The 26,951-nt window shown below is 54.3% G+C and overlaps 8 protein-coding genes across 8 annotated transcripts; 5 read left to right on the top strand and 3 right to left on the bottom strand.

Moving 5' to 3' along the window:
- Positions 1-1,856: 1,856 nt before the first annotated feature.
- Positions 1,857-6,471, top strand: J7T55_008473 (F-box domain-containing protein; the record flags this gene model as incomplete). Its single annotated transcript, XM_053138793.1, has 4 exons — positions 1,857-2,049; positions 2,304-2,587; positions 2,658-2,806; positions 2,883-6,471. The coding sequence occupies 4 exons, from the start codon at positions 1,857-1,859 to the stop codon at positions 6,469-6,471; spliced, it is 4,215 nt and encodes a 1,404-aa protein (XP_052997748.1).
- Positions 6,472-7,272: 801 nt separating this feature from the next.
- Positions 7,273-9,387, top strand: J7T55_008472 (kelch repeats protein; the record flags this gene model as incomplete). The annotated part of the gene is made up of 1 exon (XM_053138792.1): positions 7,273-9,387. One exon carries the CDS (start codon positions 7,273-7,275, stop codon positions 9,385-9,387), a length of 2,115 nt encoding a protein of 704 aa, XP_052997747.1.
- A 4,257-nt stretch (positions 9,388-13,644) lies between these two features.
- On the top strand, positions 13,645-14,235 carry J7T55_008470 (uncharacterized protein; the record flags this gene model as incomplete). The annotated part of the gene is made up of 3 exons (XM_053138791.1): positions 13,645-13,732; positions 13,784-13,868; positions 13,929-14,235. The coding sequence occupies 3 exons, from the start codon at positions 13,645-13,647 to the stop codon at positions 14,233-14,235; spliced, it is 480 nt and encodes a 159-aa protein (XP_052997746.1).
- Positions 14,236-15,187: 952 nt separating this feature from the next.
- On the bottom strand, positions 15,188-16,201 carry J7T55_008469 (HIT zinc finger; the record flags this gene model as incomplete). The annotated part of the gene is made up of 1 exon (XM_053138790.1): positions 15,188-16,201. One exon carries the CDS (start codon positions 16,199-16,201, stop codon positions 15,188-15,190), a length of 1,014 nt encoding a protein of 337 aa, XP_052997745.1.
- Positions 16,202-16,739: 538 nt separating this feature from the next.
- On the bottom strand, positions 16,740-17,313 carry J7T55_008468 (uncharacterized protein; the record flags this gene model as incomplete). Its single annotated transcript, XM_053138789.1, has 3 exons — positions 16,740-16,826; positions 16,988-17,093; positions 17,165-17,313. The coding sequence occupies 3 exons, from the start codon at positions 17,311-17,313 to the stop codon at positions 16,740-16,742; spliced, it is 342 nt and encodes a 113-aa protein (XP_052997744.1).
- Positions 17,314-17,637: 324 nt separating this feature from the next.
- On the top strand, positions 17,638-17,844 carry J7T55_008467 (uncharacterized protein; the record flags this gene model as incomplete). Its single annotated transcript, XM_053138788.1, has 1 exon — positions 17,638-17,844. The coding sequence occupies one exon, from the start codon at positions 17,638-17,640 to the stop codon at positions 17,842-17,844; it is 207 nt and encodes a 68-aa protein (XP_052997743.1).
- A 581-nt stretch (positions 17,845-18,425) lies between these two features.
- J7T55_008466 (disulfide-isomerase precursor) lies at positions 18,426-20,057 on the bottom strand (the record flags this gene model as incomplete). Its single annotated transcript, XM_053138787.1, has 3 exons — positions 18,426-19,581; positions 19,649-19,865; positions 19,925-20,057. 3 exons carry the CDS (start codon positions 20,055-20,057, stop codon positions 18,426-18,428), a joined length of 1,506 nt encoding a protein of 501 aa, XP_052997742.1.
- A 3,114-nt stretch (positions 20,058-23,171) lies between these two features.
- On the top strand, positions 23,172-26,485 carry J7T55_008465 (uncharacterized protein; the record flags this gene model as incomplete). Its single annotated transcript, XM_053138786.1, has 2 exons — positions 23,172-23,870; positions 23,930-26,485. The coding sequence occupies 2 exons, from the start codon at positions 23,172-23,174 to the stop codon at positions 26,483-26,485; spliced, it is 3,255 nt and encodes a 1,084-aa protein (XP_052997741.1).
- Positions 26,486-26,951: the final 466 nt, after the last annotated feature.

The raw sequence follows: 26,951 nt of genomic DNA, 5'->3' as shown, positions 1-26,951 counted from the left end.
CCTCTTATCTTCTGCGGGAAGATCTGTGAGATACTACCTCGTGCATGCGTTGATAGGGCTCTGAGGGTCCTTTTCTACACTGTTGAGTACCTGACATGTTCTTTGGTGGTGCCTTGGCGACCAGTCCATTGGGGGCTTTTAGCACACAGAGGTTACTTCCTGTAGTGTTCTGGGCCTACAGCTTAGAAAAGATAGTTCACTCGGGGTGGGGGGACCGAGATGTCACTGGACAGTGGCCCAACGGACCGGGACACGGGGAGCCCAGGTGGGACACGGCTGTGGGAATCTAGAGCGCGATGTTTACGGGGTACTGTGCCTGCTGGCCAAGACGTCGTTCCCACGCCCTCGGGACCGCCGAGGCGGTGTGCCTAACAGAGGGCGGGAGGCGGAAACGAGAACAATGGTCAAGCACGGTCTCTTCAAACGACATCCTTCAGCCCATGGCGAGATGAAGACGAAAGGAGAGATGGTCGATCTGATCCAGCAGGAATGAGGCTAAAGCCGTGCCACGCTCTGAAGGACGGAACTATATGTATGGGCGGCAATTGAAAAAGGGCCCGGGGCTGTGCGGCGTGAGGAGGGAGGCGTGCAAAGGACCAAACTCATGTTCACATCTCGATGCTGTGTATGTGAGAGAGAGGGGTGAGATGTATGTGTTTCATGTTCTCATGAGGTGTGAACTGTGCTACACGACAGGTTGGATTAGACAAGTCTCACGTAACTACAGTGGGCAGATACTCGAAGCGATACGCCGGTGGATGGGGCTTGGGTCTGTTGGCTGTTGGCCAGACTGCTCGAGTAGCACGGCGTCAGCAAGGCGATGCGTACTGTATGTTGTTTAAGCATATACTGTGCCGATGGGAGAGCCAAAAATAGCAACAGAAATGGGGAGTGGGGCCAGGGAAGATTCCGAGATGGTTGGAGCTACTGTACCACAGTACTGTTACAGTAGTCCATGTGAGCGTGCCACAGTACACAGCTCCGCAGTGGCCTGAGTCGGATTTGAACAGCACACGTACTCGCACAATACAGAGCCTGACCGAGAGGTGCTATTCACTTGGTGTATGATGCTCATAGACAGTCACTCACTGCTGCCTTGAGGCTCCCGATGGTTTTCGGACGGTGAATGGTGAATGGGTCACTGACGGTGAGTAGTTTGCGACGGGGAAGACGGGAGGCAAAATGGGAGATGGGGAATGGGGGCATGATTTCTCTGCCCAGGTGGGGGGGGAAGCTAGAGAATCCTTCCGCGTTCCTTCGACTGCATAGGGAACTAGCTGCGGCGTCTCCCAATTTACCGGTCGAATGCCGAGGTCTGATAGTCTGCATAGTATTCTCAATACAGTATATGGGGGGGATGAGAAGGAAAATGTAAACACCAAGATCGGAAGAGACAACACCACTATGTGAGAGATCTACACGGCAAAGTGGGAATTCCTGTCCTGTTTATCGATAGTCGAGATCTAGCTTAAACTACAAACCTATCGACCGGCCGATAGGCATGACGTCTCCCAAGCCTGTGTCCGTCCTTTTGGGTTTTTGGGTTTGCAGGGTCGTGCCGAAACAACTGCAACGTTCCCGCCAGGGTTCGAGGTTCGAGGGTCGGGGTTTCAAGGTTGTGAGGCAGATTGGAGACAGAAGATTTATAGATAGGCGAAGCTTTGACATGACAGCCTTGCAAGAGTATATAGTGGCACTGTCTATAACTTGGTGTTTTACGTTGTGGCATAGACATGATGCTTTGAAACTTGTTCATCGACGCACTGCATTTTTTGCACATGGACTCGCAATGCACTTGAGTACCTAGCCACACACATACATTGCCTAAGTAGGTACTGTACAGTATGCCACAGACAATGGCCCCAAACCCACTCAATGCTCATTGGACCATGCGGACCAACACAGTGGCAGCTGCGGGCTGTAGCCTACAGAGGACCAGAGAACCCCTGCTGAGAGACCTTCAGGGCACACCCCAGTGGAGGAGCAGGAGCCCTCTGCCCAATCGACGACGCCCTTCCGTCACCCCTTCGCCGCCAACAAGCATGCTGCGTGCGTATTGCGTGCGGCGTAGACTGCTAGCTCTCTAGCCCACTGTGTAGGTTACAAGGTGGACGTCTAGCAGTGACAGGAACAAGATGGATGCTGCTCATTGCGGCTTGCCATTTCTCGGTCTCATTTACTGCACGGCGCATCCCATTCCCACCACAAGAAACGAAATCTGACCAGTTTCTATCTCTGCAATTGCATCTACGCCTGCATCTACGCCTGCATCTGCATTGCTGCTGCGTTACGCTGCGTGTCAGTGCCGTTGAACGAAACGGCCTCCTCGTGCCCCTCCCCTTGCGACTATTGTCTGCCTCGACTCTTCCTCCTGTCTCCTTCGCGCCTTGGCCACTTCACCTCCGCCCTCAGAGACCAAACAGACGATGCTGTGAGGTTCCACAGCCTGTGTCTCTGGTCTGTCTATTCACCCGTCCCCGTCGTACCACCGTTTATCACCCAAGAGGACATAACCGCCATCTTCCTCTTTTCTCTTCCAAACAGTCTGCGAGGACAGGGTGCCACGAATCATGGACTGAACGGCACGGTGCCTACCCCAGCGTTCCTGCGACTTACACCACCAACCCGGTCGACTCTTGCCTTCAACCATGTCACAGGCCATGGACGAGGCTCCCGTCGACGGCGAGCTCCCGCGGCGCTCCTCCATCGAGAAGCACCCAATATTGTCCGACAGGGACATTGACGATATCGACGATGACCTCGAGCCTAGCGCCCTTGATCGACTGCCCGAGGAGATCATTCAGCAGTGAGGACATGCTCTTTCTGTACCCCAGAGTCCATCTGCTGTCCGCTTTCCTAACCACTTTTGTGCCTCGTTTTAGAGTCCTGGAAGCCGCCGACCCAAGCACTTTCGCCTCCTTGATTCTCGTCAGTTCAAAATGGCGCAGCGCTTCGCAGCAGGGTCGACTCTACGCTCTCCAGTTGATGAGATGTCCATCATATTCCGCGAGTCATAAGAAGCCTCCCAACGGCGCACAGGAAAATCTGCCCGCCCTGAGGAGATTGTTCGCGAGGGAGGTCAAGCGAAACCTCTTCGACGCCTACCTGCGCCCAAATCATACCATAGTCAAGATCGTCTCCAATTCCATCAGCTCCTCATCCTGTCCGGGCGGCGATGGCATGTCCTTCAGCCCCTCGCCAAAGGGCCATTTCCTGCTTGCTTACAATTCTTCGCGCATCAACATCATTGACCTCCGCGGTCCCACTCTGAAAGTGGAGAGGGAGCTCAAGATACTCCGCAGACCCGCCGCGACATGTGTCAAGGATGACGGCTCTCTTTTGGCTGTGCTCTTGACTGAGATGCAGGTCGACCTGTACGACCTTACCCAGACTCCTCCGAAGCGCACTCAGTCCATCATACTCGACCACAGCCCTCGGACCATTGCGTTGTCGCCATGCGGAACTGTTCTGGCTGCCGCCTACGAAGGCGGCATCGAGGTCCAGTCCCTCGGTTCGGGCGCCCTGCCTACTGATAGGAGGTCTGTCAAGTGCGATGCAGTCGATGCCCTGGCCTTCTCATTCGACGGAACCCAGATTTTGGGCACCACTATCCAGTCTGCCCAACCAAATACAGTAGTTTTGACGGCGCCTTACTACGATCCGGGCAGTCACCTGTCTAGCGATAATATCAGCGCTCTGTGGACGACATCGATTCTTTTCCCTAATACTAGTCGGGACTGTAGCCATGCAGTGCTTATACAGGAATCCGCTCATGATGAGGCGGCGTACGCCTTTACTTATGACCGCAGTTTTGAAACTTTCCGCGCTGTGCGTATCGACGACCTACGAAACGGCACCACTTACTTCACTGGCCCGATTCCGAACACTCCATTGCAAGCGAAGCTATTACCCTGCACCCTACCAGCAGCTTCTGTATGCGGCGATCTGGTGTCTGCCGGTTTCCAGGGAAAGGAGGTCTGGCTTTACGGTGTGCCTGAAGATCTTGAGGCGGTTCCGGATGCTTCGAACAACAACCTAGATGTCGCTGCCAACTCAAGTGGAGTCCACCGCCGGGTGAGTGGAGGCTCGATGCGCTCCAGAACACAGGAGGCCGGCGAGGCAAGGGTACCACAATGGCAGCTGTTGTGTGACAAGCTCCGCAACACATTCGTGGAGGGCTTCAAGGTCACGGATCTCAGCGGTGTGAGCACGGTGAAGTGGGTAGCCGGCTTTGGGGATTCATCGATGAAAGAGCGTCTGGTCATTGCTGCGAAGGGTGCTGTTCCGGCCAAGCCCATCACGGAAGAGGATGGCATGGACTTTGAGGATGGAGGCAGGTTGACACTTGTTGATTTCGACTACGGTCTGGAAGATGGTCATGTGGCTGAGATAACTATCGAGGTGGGGCTAGAGGAGCCAGAGATTCTGGAGGAGGAGCACCGCGACATGGCCACAGAGGTGGCCATCGTCAGAAGGCGGACTGTCGCACAGAGGCGAGGTCCTCGCAGTGCGATCATGAGAGCGGCAACGACGGCAGCGCGACCTACGCCGGCCTCAGCGACAGAAGAAGAAGATGACGATGACGATCCTCTTGTACCTCGCCGGATTGGCGAAGCACCGCCGCGACCACCTCAGCCTCCCACAGCTACCGAAGAGACGGAGACAGCGACGATCATAGAGGAGCAGGAAGCTTTGGACGCGCCCTATTCGCACACAGGCCCTCGTTCCATTACCACTCTGCGCCGTGCCGCTACAGCGGCTGCTAATCACAGGCGATTGAACCCCACAACAACGGCAGGGACGCCAGTTGAGTATCGTCGGGCTGATGGGCGAGCTGAGCACCCTCACGAGAGTGACGCCGATAACTGGGTGCCTCCACCTCCGCCTTATCAGAAGGAGGACCCGGAGGAAGCACCCGCCTTCCTCCGTCACTCAATGGTACCGGTGCTGGCCATGGCGGAATCCCAGCCTTTAGATCGGGACCTCCCCCCTGTTCCACCTATTCCACAGGCACATCGAATTCTAGGGCAAGACGGCGCCACACCTGGCACTTCGCAATCTCGGCCTTCAAGACGTCACACCCTTGCTCAAAATCGAATGGAGGGGGCACACCAGCGCAGGTCTCAAAGCGCTGCCCAGCAGCGATTTTCTATGACGGACCCTGTTACCGTGATACCCAGTAATCAAGTGTCACCTAATGAACATCCTTCTAACACTTATGAAGAGGAAGACATTTACAATGTTTCGCCCCCGGAAACGCCACAACTACAAGCCACTCGATCCCTAAGCACCCAACAGACTGCCAGCCCCGCAAGTCCTCAAAGCCTTATGCGGTCAGGCTCGGAACCGTCGCCAGCGCTGACAGAAGCATCTCCTTATACTGGTACTCAACGCGTGATGCCGCTCGTCCCTCGCATTCAGACAACGTCTGCCCGCCCCCTTCAGCCTCAAGAACAACAGTCAGCCGCTGAAAGACCAATACCAGGAGCTTCGCCAGCCAACTCTACTTGGAATCCACACACGGGCGGTGGTTCGTACCCGACTGTGATACACTCACAGACATGGCCGATCCCGCCACCCAGCTCAGTAATGCCTGAGCCGGGTTCTACAGAGTACCCTCACTCAGCGCCCCCGATGAATGTCACTGCCAACGAGAGGATCACGCGGCACCATCCTCCACTCCCTGTGCAGGAGCAACCGCCTGTGGTCCGTGACAACGGGAGACAATCAAGCCTGTCAAGACGACTATCAACAGGTTTCCATCTGCCCCGCGTGCCTACAAGCCGGAGTAGTGAAAGGGCTAGGCCGATGTCTGTACACCAGCCATCTGGGTATAGAACTGTCCAGACTGCTTCGGATCTTCAGCATCAATCACCGCCTCAATATCCATATGCGCGGTCTCTCTCGGACCCATCGAGTATGACCCACACAATCGATCACGCGTTGATGTCTCCAGATCAACCTTTGATTATCAGCACTCCAACGGGGGTCTCGGGTGCATACGATGGCCCTACTCGGCAGCCGTCGGACCGAAGAACAGAGACCACAATCTTCGCACCGATACCTCGCCATCCGCGGCCCTCCCAAAACCCAGGCGTGCTGCGGCCCACGGCCCAACAGCTCGAGGGGCAGCTCAACCCTGCTTTCCTCCCCGCATCAGCTGCCCCGGCGCCCGGCTTGAATTCACGGCTCTCGTCTGTGAACCGCCGATCATCCCGCGCGGAGCGCAGTGCTGCCAAGAACATCTCGGATGCGAAGAAAAAGGGGTGGCGGCCCGGCAGGAGCAAGAGCAAGAAAGGAAAGAAGGGAAAGAAGAAGGAGCCAGATTTTGATGTGATGAGCCAGAGCGCGTGGACGGATGCTACTTGGTCTACGGCCGGCAGGGGTAGGAATAGGAGGACGTACAACTTTGGCGGCGCCGGCGCCGGCGTTGCCGAGAACGAAAAGGACAAAAAGTGCATCGTGATGTGAAGGATTTGGTCACTCGGAGTTCGAGGTGGACGGCTAGGTGACATGCCACCAAGCATCTGAGGACTGGTGGAGGGCATAGTACGCGGAGTTCAGGAGTTGTTGGTTGGAAGATTTGGGTGGAACGACACAATCAACTCATACGACGTTTATGAAATCAGGAGTACAACTTGTTTAAGGGCATGGCGATGCGTCTTTTAGCATGCGTAGTTGTCGATTGCAGACGCGGTGGACGTGCTGGTCCACAGCCATGATCTGAGCTGGTTGAGATTGGGGGTTTTCTTGGTACATACACACTCTTGAAGTTTCAATATTCATTTGTGCTAATTTTGCCATTACCAATCCAAAGTGCAATGCACGGATTCTGATTGATAAAATGTTACCGTTCTCAAAACAGTGTTGATTTGACTGCCCCTCCATATGAGCTCATTGAGAGCTGGATGAGTGCGGAGCGCCTACGCAGTACCCCTCCAAACGACCACATTTCATCTTGAAGCTCGAAAAATATCAGATTGTGTCTGTCATCTACTCACAGTTATAGAATGTTCAGATTGAATGTCTTGACCCTAATTCTCTCTGGGATTGGCCAAGCTCCTTCATATATGTAAAGCTGCATCGGCACGTGAATCGCAGGGTCAAAATTTCTGTCTGGTGAATTTCTCCATCTCGTCGCATCGCCCACTTTCCACTCTCATCAACAGATTCCACTCCACCGTTACGCAGCTTCGCTCAGGAACCCACATTGGACCCTGACTGCTGCGCCCGAGGAGGACCTTCGCATAGCAGACTTTGTCATCCGGCAATATGGCTAAGAAAGACAAGAAGACCTCCGATAAAAAGGCCAAGCTCGCCGAGAAGAAAGCGAAGCAAGAGAAGAAGGCCGACAAAAAAGCAAAGACCAAAGCGGCCAAGGTCGATGACAGCGATGCAGAGGATGTCGACTTGGACGAGGTTCTAGCTGAGTACCAGAGGCAGCAGGAGCAGTTCCTCAAAGTTACCGAGGTCGTCGCCGAAGGCCCGCCAAAGCCTAGGGCGGCATCATGCTTCCTCGCCTCGCCTAGCAACTCCAAGGAGCTGTTATTATTCGGCGGCGAATACTTCAACGGCGCGCTGGCGACCTTTTTCAATGATCTGCACATCTACAATGTCGACAGGGACGTCTGGAAGACGGTCACGTCCCCCAACGCACCGCTGCCGCGGTCCGGACATGCCTGGTGCCGCGGTGGCAACCAGAGCCAGTATGTGTACCTGTTTGGCGGCGAGTTCAGCAGCCCCAAGCAGGGCACCTTCTACCACTACAACGACTTCTGGAGGCTGGAACCCAACACCCGCGAGTGGCTGCGGATCGAGTTCAAGGGCAAGTCGCCACCCGCGCGGAGCGGCCACCGCATGACCTACTACAAGCAGTACATCATATTATTCGGCGGCTTCCAGGACACATCAAATGCCACCAAGTACTTGGCCGACCTGTGGCTGTACGACACGGTCAACTTTGTCTGGTTCTCACCAGCGCTGCCGCCCGCGCAGCTCAAGCCCGACGCGCGCTCCAGCTTCACCTTGCTCCCGCACGAGCAGGGCGCCGTGCTGTTCGGGGGCTACTCGCGCGTCAAGGCGACGGCGGCAGCCAACAAGGGGGCCAAGGCCGGGGCTCAGGGCCAGCGGAACGTGCTGAAGCCTATGGTGCACCAGGACTGCTTCTTCCTGCGGGTCACGGCCCCGGGCGCCGAGGCGCCGCCCAACACGCCGCCGACGGTGCGGTGGGAGAAGCGCAAGAGGCCGGCCAACGCGCCCGAGCCCAAGCGCGCGGGCGCGACAATGGCATATCACAAGGGCCGCGGGATCATGTTCGGCGGTGTGCACGACGTCGAGGAGAGCGAGGAGGGCATGGACAGTGAGTTCTTCAATGGGCTGTTCGCGTGGAATGTCGAGCGGAACCGCTTCTTCCCGCTCGCGCTGCGCAAGCCGCGGCAGCAGCAGAAGAAGGGCGGCGGGGGCGGCGACGAGAGGGTCGGCAGGAGGGGCCGCGCCGCGGCCAAGGAGGAGGAGCTTCTGAAGCAGCTCGCGGCGCTGGAGACGGGCAAGTCGGTCGAGGACGCGGGCGACATGGAGCTGGACGGCGGCAAGAAGGAGGGCGCCGACAGCGGCGAGGAGGAAGCGCCCGCGCGCGAGATGCCCGTGTCCCAGGAGCTGCCGCACCCGCGGTTCAATGCCCAGCTTACGGTGCAGGACGATGTGCTCTACATATACGGCGGGACGTTTGAGAAGGGGGACCGGGAGTTCACTTTTGACGACTTGTATGCCATCGACCTGGGCAAGATGGATGGGTGCAAGGAGGTGTTCAACCGGAAGTCCGAGGAGGACTGGATAGAGTCGGAAGACGAGGAAGACGATGAGGATGATGAGGATGAGGAAATGGAAGACGACGACGAAGAAGACGAGGAAGATATCGAAATGGTTGACGAGGGCAGTTCAAAGTTCACGCCGAGCAAACGCAAGAAGAAGTCACAGCAGGATGAAGTGTCCAACGCCGGCACAGACTCCACGGCACCCTCGACGGCCGCTGCATCAGAGGAGGAAGAGTCCGAGGCGGATACGGTTGCGACGTCAGCCGACGATGGGCTGCCTCACCCGCGACCCTTCGAGTCGAGGCGGGACTTCTTCCAGCGGACGACGGCCGAGTGGCAAGAGGTGCTGATGACGAGCCTCAGGTGGAAGGGCATCCAACCCGAGAGCCTCACGATCAAGGAGATCAAGGCCAAGGCTTTCGAGCTGAGCGAGGAGAAGTGGTGGGACTGCCGCGAGGAGATCACGGCCCTCGAGGACGAGCAGGAGGCCGCTGGCATCGGAGAGGTCGTCTCGCTGGCCGACAAGGGCGAGACTGGGGCGGGCGGTGGTGGCGGCGCCGGGAGACGGAGGTAAATTTGCACACCCTTGGACCTGCCTACCTGAGCAGACAGAAAGACCTCATTGTCTTGATGCTATCCAGTGCTCTGGAGATCTCTGCACTCCACGGCTCTGCGACTTTTGTGGAATCCCTCATGCCGATAGCAGGCTGCAAGAAAGAGAAGCGAGGTCATGTTGGAGCGACCCGGCCTCTGGTTCTTGGGATTTCACTCTAGGGCTGCCCTTTCGGCCCCAGCATCGCATACACGTATATACTACAACTATGTATCGCCATCCTGCTCAAAGTTATGCTACTTGCCAAGTTCCGTCAATTTGCTTGCCTTAGATGCAAATTCAAGAACGGAATTCAGTACTAATGCTACGTTCTTTGAACATCTAAGCCTGAGAAACTCTCGAGACATGCGAAAGCGCAACGCGTTGACCTGCAGCGAAAGGCGTTCTGAGACTCACACCACTCGAGGAAAATTTTCTTGCAGACATTATTTGGTCTGATTAACAGTAAGTCATGTCTGTTGTAGTCCTTCTCCGTATCTGTGTCTCTAGGGCAGTGCCCATACACCGGGTTGGAGGTGCTATCTACCGCAGAAGTCCCAGCATACACATTATCGTTGTGGTATGAAATTGTCTGCATTTTCTCCTGAATCCCCTGAAAGGTTGTCTTTACATCCGCATCGTGACCAAATACATTGTACCCGCGACTTGACCCTTTTCATGTACAAGTCCTCATAGTAACTATGCATCCCAGTGATATTGTAAGCACATCCCATCTCGGCCAGAATGGGTAGTCAGCGGACAGGAGAGAAACAGTGACTTTGCCCAATTCACCCGGTAATGTTGTTTTTTGGACCACAATTATTCCACCTGTCAAAAAAATATCTACTAAATAAAACTTTTGCATCTATCCATTGACTTGTGACACTACGTGCTGGTTGGGCAAACGGGCACTCGGACTTGTTGGGGGGGATTGGTTTGTTGACGTCTTCGAATAGGGTTAAGTAGGGTTTTTGCCACCCATTGTCCCTTTTCCGCAAACCTACGACGCTTCACGACCCAACAACAGCAAGTCGTAACTTGCGATCCCATTTCCTCGTGAAATGATGGTGTAATTACTTCCTTGGAAGGATTCATTCTCATTTGATTATTTCGTTTTACTGATTCACACCTGTACTGGGGATAAAGACTGGCAACACTGAGGCCATTCGCCGTGACGCAATCGCATTGGTCATCATGCCTCTAGGCATACAGCGACTGAATGCGAAGAAGACCCAGCCGAACGAGAGAGTGGTCTTCATCAAACCTCTCAAGGGAAAGGATGAGGCTATCGCGCAGGACTATCTCGAGAGAATTGCCGCACAATGTCGTACGTACTGACTGTCAAGTGTCCCATCAAGAGCGATTCACGAGGTACTGACTATCCCATGTCAAAGTCCCCGTCATGAAAGAGCACCATCTCTCAGTCACCACACTCGAAGAATATGAGCCCAATCGTGAATTTGTTGGGCGCAACTTCAACGCTGGTGAAATCATTCAGCTGGTGCTCAAGTCCAGATCGGGCCACTGGTTGCCCTTCAACTACGTGCAAATGGTGATGATGCATGAACTGGCGCACTGCCGTCAGATGAACCACAGCCGCGCCTTTTGGAAGGTCCGCAACGAGTTTGCAGAGCAAATGCGAGCACTATGGTCTAGGGGTTATACAGGCGAGGGCATGTGGGGCCGTGGAGCGCTATTGGGCAGCGGAGAGTTCGAGAAGGATACAGTCACAGCTGGCGAGGATCTACCGGAGCATCTCTGCGGCGGGACTTACAGGTCGCGGCGGAGGAAGAGGAGGGCAAAGCCGGATTTGACCTACCAGGAGAAGAAGCAGAGGCGCATCGAGAAGAAGTTTGGGAAGAACGGAGTCGCTCTCGGCGCCGATGAAGATGTCAAACTGCAGCTGGAGAAGGGTCGCGCGACCCAAGCAGCTCCCAGAGTCGCACAGAGTAAGAGAGGGAGGGAGTTGAGAGCCGCTGCTGCGCTGGCCAGATTTGACCAACAAAAGAAGGCGCCCGTCGACCAAGGGAGACCCGACGATGACGACGAAAGCACCGCGAGTGAGAGCGACTACGAAGATGCGGAGGGTGGTACGGCTGATGCCGTCGACATTGATGGGCAGAAGCTTCTAGACACGAAGGGCCACGGCATGATCCGGGTGTGCGGCGATGAGAACCCCGACGATCGAGATGCGGCAAACGAGTTAAGGGAGTTACAATCCTCCGTGACGAGATATGTCACAAGCAGCACGAATCAGCCCAATCGCAAGCTCAAACACCCTGGCTCATCAGCTGAGCTCTCATCCACGCAAGGAGAATTAAGTCAGCCCTACCAGGCCGCCGAGCAAGTTGAACCGAAAGGCAAAGACCAGCAGACCCCCAGCATGAAGAAGGTTGAGGCACAGCCTCGCGGCACAGAAATAGAGACAGAGGCGATTCAGGACGCCACTAAACAAGCAGCAGGTGGAACGTGCACGGCATGCTCGCTCCAGAACGAGGCAAACGCCGTGACTTGCAGCATGTGCTCCAATGTTTTGGATCCAGCTAGTGTGCCGGGCACATGGAGTTGCCAGAGTGGTTTGTGCAAAAATAGCACCTATCTCAACGCCGGAGACTGCGGCACATGTGGCATTTGCGGGCAGCGCAAAGGTGATTCCGGATGAAAGGACCGGACGACGTTTTCGGACAGCAATGACAACCCGGCTGGAGTACTGAGCACGACTTGGGTCTTTCCGCATAAAAGCGAGCCGAGTCATGTTCTCCGGCGTCCCGAGAACAGTTCGCTTACACGTATAGAGAACGATATGATCCTCGACAGTGATAGCATGACCCTCTGGCGATCTTGTTCCGTGGTGCGTGCTTTTGTTTCTGGGATCCGCAGCGGGAGGGAAGCTTGGTGTGGTGGGATGTTCGAGGCCGCCCTTGAACCAAACGGCTTCCTAAACGAGTAAGGAACGCACTTTGTGAGGCAGCTCATCGTCCCAGGTTACGGCTTTGCCATCCGAAGCACCGGATGAAGTGTTGCCGCTGCTCTGGATGGGGCGCAAGAGGTGCACGGACAGGCATTCTTCCAGAGACGTCGTGTCATGAAAGCCAAGTCCAACAGTTCTGAGGCTCTCAGCAGATTGGCAAGACGCCACCCAGCAAGCTGCGCCTACCAATGCAAGTATTGCTGCCCATATGTCAAGTAGTCGGCCTTAGACGTCACAACGCTGGTAGATCTGCGGTAGCTTTTGTTGGATTAAAGAAACCTCCCTCATCCCTTTGACCATTATGATACTATTTAACACACAGAAGTAGGCGAGGCTGACAATATGTCTCGGGAAAAAGACGCACCTGCTCAGTGCGCGCGCCCTTGCTTGCACACCCAAAAAGAGAGGTCAATTTTTCGGGGTGCTAGTATCGAAAGGGATTGGCTGGGGATTGGTGCCGACGCACTCTTTGGTCTGTTTCATCTTTTTCTTCTGCTCCCTTTCCATCCTATCGCAACCCCACGCCGTAGTCGACGTGTGGGTGGGGTACTGCTACGCATAAGGTTCGCCAAAAGCATTAAGGTTACAGCAGCGTTCGCGCGCCCTCGACTTGTCTGGGGGCTGCCCTTGCCGTCGACGACCGGGGTGGGCGGACCCCCTTCCCAGAGGGTAGAAGCACAGGTCGTCTGATTCTTCGGGAAGGTTGGAGGGCTGCGAGGATCACCGCGGGAAGATTACTCTTGCAGTCGATGCGGTGCAGATCTCGGCTCGCTGGGCTTTGTTTGGAAGGACCCCAGTGCACGAGGGCCAATGCAGGGATAAAATGTGAGTGCATGGAGAACCCGGCCGATATGTCTTGTTGCCTATATTCAATCAATATCCGTGAGACTCGATAGTTGTTCGGTTTGTATAAGGGCGAGAGGGGGAACATCAAACATGATCTCCGAGTGTTCGCTCCTAACCTCATCTTCATTCACTTTACTGTCGACGGCAACTCGCTCAGCTGAACGACACCTTCTTTTCTCTTGATCCACAGATCTGTGATCGTTCAGTCCTTTCTTCAATCCATTGATCGAATTTCAAATCTTGCTCGACTTCTTCGCGTGCTCTCTTCGTCCCGTCTGACCGAGTCGACGCCTCTCCATCACCCCCTTCACCTCGTTTCAACTTCGTCCCGTTCACGGCTTTCACGCGAAAGGACGAACTTCTCAGTAAAACCGAGGACACCCTCAGCTAGTAGCTCGCCATACTATTCACATATCCCCACAATGTATCCGGTTTCTGTGATCCTGAAGACCTTTGTGGTCTTTGCTAGCCTCAGCGCGGCTAGGCCGTCTTCCTGGAGCGTTCCGCCAGGTAAGTTTGAATGGAGGCTTGTTGACGCTTTTATTCTAATCAAGCCACTAGAGCACTTGGAAATACTGGCTCTCCGTCGAGCCACGCCTCTGAACCCAGATTCCGTTAGTGATGTTCGTTGCTGGAACACCGAAGAGTAAGTCCTGCCCCTGCAATCCACCTATCAATTACGGACCGTATCTGACAAATATCGCAGGAAGATCATCTTCCACGAGGAAAACGCAGCCCAGCTCGCCATCTGTGACGGTATCTCAGGCGCCAAGTCCCAGTGCGGTGGATCACCAGCCGTGACTGTTGGCAGGAAGGGCAGCGCCAAGTTCACCCTCACTGCCATTGAAGACGGGGCCAAGATCAACATCTCCAAAGTCAGGTGGGAGGAGTGCGTCCATGCTGCCCGTTCCGTGTGCCCTACTGGTAGCCTCTCAGCAACATGCCGGGGCGGCGCGACCGTGGGCGACGTGGCGTTTGTTCTGGAGAATCCTGCGGTGGAAGCCAAGCGCTGAACTAGGCGGGCGAACCACCAGGAGCGACACACTTTACAAAACCAATTGCGACCAAAAGGCTTTTTCAATCGAAAAGGTGCCTTATAGGGGGACTCTCCCGTGCCCGCCACAGGAGGCGGGTTCGCGGTGGAATCGTACCCATCTTGGCTGGCCGACTTCACTTCTTGCGACCTCACAGCAAGGCTCGACAGTGCGCTAGGGACATGGCTACAGGGCGGCGTTTACTGGGAACGAACGGATTTTGGCATTCTACTTGATACCTGCCCTTACATTACCCAACAAGGGGCTTTAAGGAGGCAAAATGGATCAAGAACGGGGGAGAGACTTGATGTACTACTACCCGTGATGATGCTAGATATCCAGATACCTGTCTCTGCGGAGACCCAAATTTTGTGATGACGATGTTTAAGATCGGACCCTTATTTTTTTCTCCTTGCATGCGTGACACGGATGCTGCGTTGCGATAAGAGTGAAACACTTCTTGCTTTTACGTTGCATTGCTCAATTTCTTTGTTTCAAAGCCCCAAGGTTTGTCATATAGTCGGCAGACAACTGTCATGGACACTCCGTCCCTGTGTGCCCGAGAACAAAGCGCGTGTCACGCAATTCAGATAATTAATTAAACAAGGGGTATTACACTTCCACTGTAAAGTAAGGTGTCCACTACCAATCTCCCGGTGTTGCAAGGACTGAGTTCATCACGGCCGCCGCTCAAGGTCTCAGTGCCACTTTCAGAACAACCCCGACGCGTAAGCATGCACAGGTATCATTGTCAATAAATCGCGAACGCCATGTCAAGTCATCATAGTGAAAAAATGCCAAAGCACAATGTCATTTGAATATGGGTATCACAGTAATCGCTTTTGCACACAGCCAAGCCTGCCTCATCACATCGCGCCAGATAGGCAGCACCCCCCCTTCATTACAGCATCACACCTCCAGCCGGGCCGATTCAAAGCCCATACCGCGTGACGCACTCCTCGCGATGCACATCCAGGCAGTCCAGCGCGCACACCCTCGTCCCGCACTTCATGCACCTCACCCGGCCCCAGTACCCACAGACCTCGCAGAACTGGCGCGCCGGGTACCGCCTGTCGTCCTCGGTCCACACGCCCCGCGCCTGGTTATAGTTGAGCGGCGGGGCGCGCAGCAGCTCGCGCAGCTCCTCGTCCGTGGGCAGCGGCGGCAGCCACGACTCCAGCAGCGGGTCGGCGTCCCCAGGGCACGAGGGCGGCTGGAAGCGGGTGCATGGTGTGAGGATCTCGGACTGGGCCTCGGCGGGCGGCGCGGCGGACTCGGGCTGGTCGGCAGCACTGGTCGGCGGTGGTGCGTCTGTCATGGCGATGTCGACGTCGGCGGTTGGTGTGGATACCGGTGTTGCGGACTTCTTGTTGCCACCAGTAGATGTCTTGCCTTTTGAACTTGACGCGCCACCTTTCTTGGTCGCAGCAGCAGCCGCTGCCGCCGCTGGTCTTCTGCTGCCTCCGGATGGGGCAGACGGCGCGGGGGTGCCCTCCAAACTCTGTGCTTGACTCCTCACCGGCGCCTCGCTCTGCGTCCGGCACCAGGCCTCGAAGTCGTCCAAGTGATTCGCGAATGTCTTCTGACTGGCCAGTATCTTCCTCACATTGGGCGTGTGCCCCCTGATCTTGCCGTCCTTATCCCTCCCACCACTCGGTATCGGGATCTGGCCATCGCGGCCGCCGAAGTTGTCCCGCTGTAGCTCGTCGATTTCCTTCTGGATCTTGGCGTCGTGTCGTGCCGAGATGCCCTTTTGCACGTTGGCGTTCGAGCCCGGGGCTTGGTTCGCATTGCGAGCGGCGCGCTTGTTCCGGTTGACGTGCAGGTGGACGGCGGAGACAGACTGGCTGGGGGTCGCGGTGGCGCCTGTGTCGGGCACATAGGCCCATCCCGGCGCGTTAGTGGTTTTGGCGCTCGCGACTTCGATGACACCGAAGTTGTTCATGGCGGAATCTGCGAGGTGTGGTTGTGATTGGATTGTCTGCGGTAAGACTGAGTTCGGGAAAGGTGGGTTATATTTTGACACTACGTCGGCCCGCGCTCGGCAGACTGCGCGCGACCCACCGCGAGCTCTAGCTCTAGGTCGAACGGATGCCCATCTTATACTGGTCTGCCTGCAAGTGATCAACAGCGATGGATGCCGCCTGACTAGACTACGGTCTGTTCAACGCATGAATGACTGCTGCTCTCCTACGCAGATATGCAATGAGTACATTGTTTCGTCGCAATTCGGTTGGTCGCTGGGAAAGATTGACAGAGCCAACCTGATCGAAAACCAATTCAGAACCTCACGTAGATCAACCTCTGCTTCAAAACTACCTCAATTGAAGACATTTTCGTTTCTTGAATACGATTTTAGGCTGTCTGATGCGCACCATAAGGTGCATAGGTACTCGGTTATGATTGATACAGCCTCGCTCTTCGCGTCGTCACATGATGACGAGCTCGCCCGTACTTCCCGGCTCGACCTAGACGCACCTCCCCTACTTCCTCTTCTTTTCCATCGTATCGATCTTCTCCTCGAGTGTTGTCAGGTAGTTGCTCATTCGGTGCGTGGCTGCCTGCAGGGCCTGTGTTGATGCGTCAAGGACGGTTAGCGATCCTGCTCTGAGTCCGAGTGTCTTGAATGTGGTAGCAAGGAATTGGGTACGATGCAAGTTTCAAGCTCTGTGAGTCTGAGCCTGGGGGAAGTTGGATGCAGGAAGGGAGATCATCAATGTCTGCAACGCACGTAGATATCATCCTGGAGCAGCTCGTTCGACGCCTTGTAGTCTGTCAAGACGTAGTAGTAGGTCCCAGAGCCGGCGAGCGTTGCGCCAAGCAGGAATCCGAACAGTCTGTTCCAGCTGAGCATTAGCAAATGTTCCCGCCGTCATTGCTTCCGGTATGATCCTGTGACATGACTGACCCTCCGCGGAAAGCGCCCAAGGGCTTGCTGGCTGGGAGCGGCGCGGCTTCGGCGTAGAGCCTCGGAGCAGAAGTCTGGAAAGATCGTCGTGCTGTGCTGCCGGTAGAGCGGAGAGCACGCGCTCCGGATGAGAGTAGTCTTGCGGCCATTGTGGCAAGCTGTCGTGAGGTCGCGAGATGGAGATGGGAAGTTTCGGGGAATAGCCAATTGTCTCGGCGGCTGCCAATGGAGCTCCAACGCTGAGACGTCACCTGGAAGTGGACGTGCCAAGAAGGGCGGGGCCGCTTGGCCAATAGCCTCCTGGTGGTTACCTAGGTACCCTGCAGGGGGCTCAATTGGGTGTCAAGTGCAGCTCTAAGTCTCCAGAAGGCCTACTGCCCGCCGGGCGCATAAATTGCTTGCAGTCAGAATGGTGAACCATCCTTTCCACCACTGCGACGTGAAATGTACTCTGACTGGCTGTTCTGCTCGCGATGACTGAAAACGATTCGACCGCTGGATTCAAGCCCAGTGCTGCCAGCAACGCAGCTCTCGAATATGTGGACTTATGCGAGGCCGAGAGCGACCTCTGGTCGAGTGAGTCGTCCATCACGCTGCTTGGAATCTGTATCGTGGCCGTGGGCGCCAATCCAAGTAATCCTGGCGGAGCTCGCAAAGACGTCTATTCAGGCGTCTGCTAAAAGCAGGCCGGTCTCCCACTAAGCAATTGCCAGCCACGTGAAGCAATTGACTAATGAGGGCCGGGCCAACATGCCTTTGCGCCGTCCTGGCCGCACGTCTGTGTTCCCACAAGGAAATTCTCGTCAGATGTATGAATACACTACTTGACGACAGCCCCAGACGGGTAGGGTGGTATGGTTATGGACCAAGCCGACTTATTACGAAGCCAACGGGAGCAACCTGCTATCAAGGATAGAAAATTCTTTATCCGGTTTGAAGCCAGACATCCCAAGAAGAGGACGGCATACCTGAAGCATGACAATTGGCACGGAAACAAAGAAACGATAATCAGACTAGGGACATCTGCTCAAGTCATGTCGTCGACATATCGGTGGAATTGTCCGACCGGACTCTGCATTTACGCGCAAAAGTAGAAGGCAGTCCAATACGTAAAAGATTCAATTATTCGCATGCGCCAGAACGGGCTATTTTGACCGTGACCATGAATCCCTAGAATCCCAACGAACCAGTACAAAAAAATGAAATACTAAACCGATCTCATGTATTGCGCAGCACGAAATCACGATGGCTCATGACTCCTCTACAGCTCGTCGTGCTCTGTCTCCTTCTCCTTCGCCTCCTCGGTCTTCTCAGTAGCCGCAGGAGCGACAGGCGTCTCCTCCTCATCCGCGACGGAAACCTTGGCCTTGTACTTGCCGTTCTCGGCAATGAAGTCGATCAGGTCCTCAATGGTACGAGAGCCGCTGTAGGTAGCAGGAGAGTCCTTGCCACCAGCCGCGTAGAGCTTGATGGTAGGGAAGCCCTGGATCTCGTCGGGAACATCGTTGGCAGTGGCATCAACCTTGGCAATGACGACCTTGTCCTTGAACTCTGACTTGCCGTAAAGTGTAGCCAGCTCGTCGTACTTGGGAGCAAGAGCCTTGCAGTGACCGCACCAGGGAGCGTAGAACTCGATCAAGACGTCCTTGGTGTCATCCTTGACGATCTCATCGTAGTTCTTGGCCACGACGATGGTCACGGGGCCCTCCTGGGTCTCAGGGATAGGCTCGGACTTGATGCTGGGCTCAATCTTGCCGGCGACGAAGTCCTCAACAAACTTCTTGATATCCTTGGCGACAAGCTTCTTCTCCTGGTCGTAAGGGAACTTCTGGTTCTTGACGGTGTCCTGGATGGCGAAAGCAGGGAACTTGTCGGCCTTGAGGTTCAGGTTACCGGCGTGAGCGCCAAACTGCTTGGCATCGATGCTGGCGAAGTTGACAACACCGCGCTGAGCCTCGGCAATGGACTTCAGCTCTTCGCTGAGCTCCTTGCGCTCCTCAGGGGTCTCGGCGAAGATGTAAGCCAGGGGCTTGCCAGAGGACATGTAGTCGGAGTAGGTCTCGGGGCCAACCTCGCCAATCAAGGGGGTGGCAGCGGTCTTGGCAAAACCCTCAATCGCCTCAACGTCGAACTTCTCAGAGAAGACAGTCTTGCCCTCGTCAAAGTCCTTGTACAGAACAACAGCGGGGGCGGTGACGCCCTCAGCCTCAGCGAGCGCAGCATCACTGCTTGCGCCGAATGGGTAGTTGTCGCGGAGCTTCTCGGCGACCTTGGTGAAGGTCTCGTTGGAGGCCTTGTCAGAAGCATCGAAGTAGGCAACGAGGACGACCTTGTCGGCCTTCTTGAAGTCCTCGAGGGTATCGGCGGTAAGGACAGAGACTGCAGGAAGGCTCTGCTTGATCATGTAGGATGTGATGCTAAGCAGCACACAGTTAGCGTACTGTTATAGAGCTCGGGACAATTCAGAGGAGAGTGCTAGCTTACGCAGTCGCCTTGCGCTGGCCCTTGTAGGGGGTGATGTTTTCAAGGCCACGGAAGACCTTCAGGGTGGGGTATCCCTCAACGCCGTATTGTTGGCACAGCTCAGACTCCTCTGTGCAGTCAACTTTGATGAGCTTAATGTCCTTCTCCTTCAGGGTCGTGGCGGCCTCCTCGTATTCTGGGGCGAGGGCCTTGCAGTGGCCGCACCATGGGGCAAAGACTGGACCAGTCTGGTTAGCTGTGGAATCAATGCTGCGGGCACTTGACAATGCAACGTACATTCTGCGAGGACAATGTCGTTGCCCTTGACGAACTCCTCAAATGTGTCCTTCTTCAGCTGGGTAACATCTGAAGCGGAGGCAACTGCCGCAGCAGCGAGCAGGCCGTAGGCCATGTTCCTGACGGAAGGCATCTTGGTGTCTGATATGCCTGAAGAGAAAGAGTGTCAACTTGTGTGCCACGATCTGATGGTCTCTTGAATTGCATGCAATGCTTCGTGGGAAGCCTGTGCGCGAGGACAAAGCGATGTAGGTTGGTTGGTGGGTGCGTGCAGCAACTGTAGATGGCGGGCGACATACCTTGAAAGCTGGCCTGATATCAGTTGCAGGTGGCGGGGTAAGGGAAGACTTAAATCAGCAAAACAGCCAGACAAAAAGATCACCAGTGACTGTGATTCCCTAGTGAATGGCTAGAAGAGAAGAGTGTATACAATCCTCTTCAGTAAAAGGGTTGATGTTGGGGGAATGGGGAGGAGGAAGGAAATGGTGTATGTGTTGATGCCTCGACCTTGGATAAAAGATGGCGATAAGATGGGGCAGATGGACAATGCCCCTGCGATTTCTAAGCTCACCAAGCGTACCGATTGAACAGGTGTCTTTTCCACTTCACCAGCTCCTTCAGCTCTTGGCGGGCCAGGAACTCCCCAATTTAGCCTTACTGGAGGGTCGACCTAGGACCCTTGTTGCCACCGTGGCAGGGATTATCGCCTGCCGAAATCATGGGGAAACCTTGGGAGACTAACAAGAATATTGCTGAATCGAGAAATCCCATCTTTTGGACCCTTAGTGTTATCCCCGTGCTCAACTTGGTCCCGGCTACCCTGAGAGTGCACAATTCACTTTCAACAGCTTCTGATCTGCAATCAATCTCAATGATAGTAGGTAGGGACTTCTTCTACTCGTCGAGGGGACACCTTGATCTGCTCACCATTGGCAGATAGCAGCTGTTCATGAGGCCACCAGCTAATCACCACAGAGTGCAGTACCATGTAGAGTAGGTATCGCACTCCACTCACAGGGACTCGCCTTACTCGATAGTGGACAAGGCATGGAGCACGGGCTAGCTAGATCGAGGCAGAGGCTCTACACGGAACCACTGGCCCGCTATTGCGAGTGCCATTTAGGCCGGAGACTGCCGCTGTTACCTGCCCGCTTGTTCCGTCCCACCAAACGTATCCTAGTCCCTTGCTGGGTGAAGTCAAGAAGAACATATCTGTCTTCAACTTCAGAAGAGTTATCCGCGAAGCTCTTGTCTACCGTCATGCACCCGCACTGTCTAATGTCGCTCGGGTGTGCTTGGCTATGCGCAATGGACGTGGCATGACGATCCGGGGAAAATATTTGCGGATTACCAAACCCTTGCACTCGTGGCCAGGTCCAAGACGCTCACTTAGTGATTGTGGATGATTTCGTCTCTGGTAGCTTCGATGCTATTATGAACGCTATCGTTTTGGCTCAAGCGATGGGCGTATTCAGAATTCTGGACTGCGACGGCTGACCAAGATTCACACATCGGCCTGCAGGCACAAGCGACCCATTCGGAGGCCAGAGAGGCACGCTTTCGTAATGGACAACTCGGTACAGACTAACTAATTATGTGATTTCCATGGTCAGGATTACTGTTCTCCCTATGCTGAATAGCAGTTTCTAGTGCCCTGCTGACGTGGACTTGTTCAAGACGGCTTGAGGTCCCGTGATGGTGATCAGAGCACTTGCTCGTACTATGCTCCAGAAGGTACCCTCGCCTGCGTGCTGAATCAAGGATTTCAGAGCCTTTCGATTGATTCATACTGTCCTCGAGGACGGAATCCGGGAGGAACTTATGCATTTTGCTCAGCCTCCAGCGATCATATTTATCTCCGTACGTCGGCAGACTTGCGTAGCGAGGCATTGGGCAAATACTCGAATGAATATCAATGAGTGTAAGTTATGGCAGATGTTTTGTATATTAAGAAATTATTTCAGGAGCAGATTAGACGAGTGTTGCATATCACCTTCCATATTGACCTACGGTGTCGAGCTGTATTCATGCCGTCCTTGACCTAAAAACTGACAGCTATGCCAAAGGGTATTGGCCTTGAACAAGCCTTTGTTTACGATGCTGACAGGGGCCTAAACTCATAGTAAGAAGCTTCAACCCTCCCCCTCCCTAAAACCAGTGCAATTCCTGTGATATTATTGTTGACAGAAATTCAAAAATTTCCAGGGCTAATGTCTTGTCACGCGTTCTTCTCTTAACGCTAGAGCATCACGATTCCATGAGAGATTCAACAGGGAATCATAATTTGGAATTCAAGTGGCAGCTGAGCTATTATCGTGCAGCCCAGTGACCTGTCCACTCGAATATGTATGATGCTCGATTCCCATGAGCAGGTCTGCTCTTGGCCCTGTGGAGATCACATCATGGTATCGATATGTATATTGCAATGGCACACACACAGCATCGCACATTCTCATCATTGACATGCCTAGGTAATAAAATTTCACTGCCAGGTATCTGATACAAATGGAAGTATGCCATCTGAGTCTCTTGTTGCTTACTTTCGAGACACAAACCAAACTCAGCACAGAGGTCAGAGTCCTTTTTCCCTCTCATAACAAGACCAAAGAAACTGAAGAGATAGAGCATGTTTTCTGAACTGAGATTGGTCTCCCCTATAGAAAGCTTGGAAACAGGCGGGGCAGGTGCTACCCATAGCAGCAGGGCTGGCGACACGGCTGTTGCGAGCAATGTCCTTCTGTGAAGTCACACCGTCCATTGATGGAGAGCTGGGACTTCATGTCATCAGAGCAACAGAAAGGAAAGCTCGTGAATGTGTTTTTCTCGTAGGCCAGGACCGAGGGAGGAGGTATGGGAGGGGGGGGAGGCCGCTCACAGTACTCGCCAGTCGTCGTTACCGTCTCTTCAACATCAAGGGTAGCAGCAGAAGGAGCACCCCAGCTGCCCGTACCTTCTCCTGGCATTCTCCTCCAAGCTTCACACCCATGGCTTGAAATCGGTGAGGTGGAATCTCCCGGGAACACTCAGTCATCATGGTTCTCTAGCACCCTCTCCGCAACCCGCCGTCGCGTTGAGTCACCGTCTCCATCTTGGATTTTGATTACGAAGCCCGGAGGAACCATTGCACAACCATAGATCATACATATCTGCTCACGTACCATACTCGCGTGATTCAGTATTTTTTTTTTCTCTGCCCCATTTCAGCTCGAATGGATGAAGCTTCGACTGTCCGGTGCCAGCAATCAGAATGAGCCAGCAACGCGTCGCAAGGCGTTCAGCCAGCCATGGAGCGCTCAGCAACTCATACGTCGCTCAAGGACGGGCTGGCTCAGACTCTGGACATTACCTGCCCCCCTTTCGACCGCTTAGGAGCATCAGGGAGCATACCTTCCTGGACCCTGCCGCGTCAGCAGAGGGTATGCTGAGAAAGACGACCGAGACTGGTAACATCGGAATTTTCTCCATCAATGTCACTAGATCCAATGACCAGCTGTTCCGGAGACCCAATGGTTTGCGTGCCCGAGCCAGCTTTAATGACTTACACCGGCCGCCGCGACCTTTTTCACGGAGCAGTGACAGGCTCGCAGGACGAGACGACCGAAAGCAGCTCCCTTCCTACCGCGACAGCACCTCTGAGATAATATCGATGTATGGATCGGAAAACCACAGCAGCAAGTCCCTTTCAAGCTCACTAACCACACCCTGTGACGAATATGGCCCGAGGTCGTACTCAATGACGAGCTGCGGCCCCAGAGGATGTTTCATACCCAGGTATAATGCAAGCCAGCACTTACAGGAGTACCCAGGAAGGATACAGCGCCCCAGGTCCCCCTACCCCTACCCGACTCGTTTGCCACGCCACGATGTCCGTCCTGCATCTCCAGCCCTGACTATAAGTGGTGATGTCGACTACAGCAGAATGGTCGCGATTGACAGGGTCTCTCACGTAAGTCACGCAGAACCAGCTTGTTGCTCGGAGATGGTCTAGTACTAATCTCACAACAGCGAACAACTCACCACCCTTACAAGACGCTTTTCCCGTGCAAGACGACAAGGTCTCCTTTGCCGCTCTCTCTGAGACAAGACGCAAACCTTTCAACACGCTCGTTATCTGATCACCATGTCACATCTCGTGCTAACCCACCTCGACCGCGAAATCAACCACCGCTACCAAGTCATCTTCACGAGTGGGGCGGGAGACCAAGAGAGAGGCTCGAAAGTGGCTCATCGGATCGGAGTTTGAGGACCATGAGCTTGACATCAATGAGTGGCGGGTACGGCCAATTCTCCTCACGGATGCGAGGTATTACAACAGTACCAAAGAAGCCTCTATTCTACGACTACAGCGAAAATTTCGAGGATATCGTCGAACCACCACCACCAGTCGTTCCGATTGCTCCCATCCCACGGCGCGTATCAAATTCATATCGTCCCGCGGCTGCCCAGAACGACAGGGGTGCGAAAACCGAGTGCGCAGACGATGCACAGAATGAATTCGTGGCTTATCTTCACGGGGGAACGACCACAAGCCATCACGTTGATGAATCTATTGCTTCCGCCCATAACCAAGGTCTACAATGGTCTTCACTACCTCATGATTCTGTCACCTCCCCACAAGGCGCCCCGGAGGATCTTTTAGAATCATTTCCATTGACGGAAACAGCTGTCCCAATTAGAGATTGTGATGCCTTGGCACAAGTTCTGGATGATAATGGGACAGTAGACCACGGGAATGCGATGAATAACATTGGCCAAACGAAGGAAATGACAGTCGTTGAAACAAAGTCAGACGCTTCTACCCTGGATGATCTATCCGAGCCGAAAACACCTGGATTCAACGCGAACGTGCCATTTCATGAGGTAGTGCGCTGTGACGAGGCAGCCAGCTCATGTACAGACTGCCACGAGGGCCGTATGTCTAGTCAGGGTGTCGTCCCTTCACAAGAACTGGACAAGTTGCCGAGCTTGACAAGATCCGCGTCCATCAGCTTTTCGAGGCCTCACTTGACTGAAGACGCCTCAACATTACCGAAGGGGAATTATCATCTGCGGCACGACAGCCGCTTTTACTCCTCAGGCTCTGGCTTATCTGATTTGGCGTCTTTCGTACAGCAGGTTGACCAACATTTTCAGACAACGGGTCCGGAAGACATCGACGTTATCTTTAATGAATCGAGAGACTCACATGGCTGGACTCAGACCATGACAGGAAATACTTCTGCCAAGAATAGGCCTCGCCCGTGGGAAGATAAGGGGCTACGATCCGAACAGCGTACAAATGCAGTGCCACACCCCCCTCGAGTGTCGTCGCTCCGTGAAAATCGGAGGCAACCGGCAGCTCTCAGGGTCGACACTGCAGTTGATGAGCCTCACCAGTATCAGGTTGTTTCGACACGCAGTGGCCCAACGTTGACGCCACAGCCGATATCACCTGCAAAGCAATTACGGGTGAAAAATAGCATTCCCCAATTGATGAAGGCTTTACCACCCCTGCCTGGGTATGCACCTGCACCGGAATCGCCTTTTGGGCCTGCTGTCGTGCCAATGGAATTCGAGCCCTTTGAGATCTCTCAGCTGACGGACGCCCGTTCTACCTTAATCGAAGCTTTCCAAGCAGAGGATGCTTCCAAAGGGTACGACGCCTTCGTCTTTGACCGAAATACTCATAAGCCGAGACTGAAATTGAAACATGCTGCTTCATTCGCGGTAGGAAACGAACGCAATTTGAGACGTGAACATATCGTTCCAAAGAACGTCTCCCGACCCGATGCTTCTATCAAGCGACCGGCGACTGCAACGGAGACTGCGACAGAGACTACAACTGAGTACTCTACTGCCCCTGTGAAGCGAAGACTCCCGATCAAAATTTCTCGTCCCATGCTCACATCACTGGCACGTGAAGACGCAGGGACTGTAAAGCGACGGCCAGGGATCCAGAAATCTAGCACCGTGTCAGAGCTCACTTCTAAGGAGCCCATTGATCTTTTCAGTTCCGCGGTTGCCTTGCGAGCTGCAGTGGCAAAAAACGATATGTGCTCAGCTCAGCAGAAAAGCCTCAATGCCGCAGTCCAAGCGAACGAGCCAATTGTCAAGATCACGCCGGTGGTCAGGATCCAGCAAATTCCTGCCGATGCTGACATTAGAGGCACTTCCTTGGACGCGCATATGGATAAGTTGCGCTTACCGAGTGTCGATTCTCACCAAGGCGTGGAACATGAAATACGGAGTTTTTTCTCCGACAACAGCATTGTGAAGCCGCGGCAAGGGTTGAGGAAACGAATTTCAAATTTGAAATCGAAGCTTGCAGAAACCAGAAACCATCGTCGATCGCCCCTAAGCAAGCTCCCGCAGGATGATCGTCACGGGGGCAACGGCATTCTCTTGACTCCTCAAGGCCAGCCAAGCGGCACGCGCAATGAACTATTCAAACCAGCGCAAGCATCCAAAGCACATCCACAAGTCATAAATGTGCGCACAGTAAGAAGCAAATTGGGGAAGTTCATGAAGGGTGCAAAGCACAAGTTTCGAACTTGGGGCAAATCCAAACGTAGGATTGACTGATATACCAATTTACATACCATGGCTACTAAGGGTTGTACAAGCAGGCCATTCCTCATTCCCGAAAATCATGGCGCACAGTTTGGAGAAGGCTTGCGTTCGGGAGATACATTTGGTTCGGTCGAAGCTGACAGCTTTTGGTCGAACGTCATCTCTGGCTCGGACGGTGAAACAAAATTCGTGGTTGATGTGTCGTCGTCAAAATGCTGTCACTCGGGTATGTGAAGATGAGAGGAGAAACAAGCCTGCGGAGGAAACAACGTACGTGGAAGACTTGTATAATAAAGCGTGCGACTTGTCCAGAAATTGCTCACCGCGGTCGACTTCGGTAATGATGGAAGCTATAACTCAATACACAGAAAAATACACATACATTGTTCTAGTTCCCTGCGTGATCTCTATATGATCAGTCTCACAGCTGTGATATAAGGTTGACTGGGAGCATTTTGGTAACTACATGTGCAATTTT

This window comes from Diaporthe amygdali (genome assembly GCF_026229845.1).
Source record: "Diaporthe amygdali strain CAA958 chromosome Unknown NODE_4_length_2575358_cov_65_588622, whole genome shotgun sequence".
Classification (NCBI taxonomy): Eukaryota; Fungi; Ascomycota; class Sordariomycetes; order Diaporthales; family Diaporthaceae; genus Diaporthe; species Diaporthe amygdali.
This window is presented reverse-complemented; position numbering and strand designations above follow the sequence as displayed.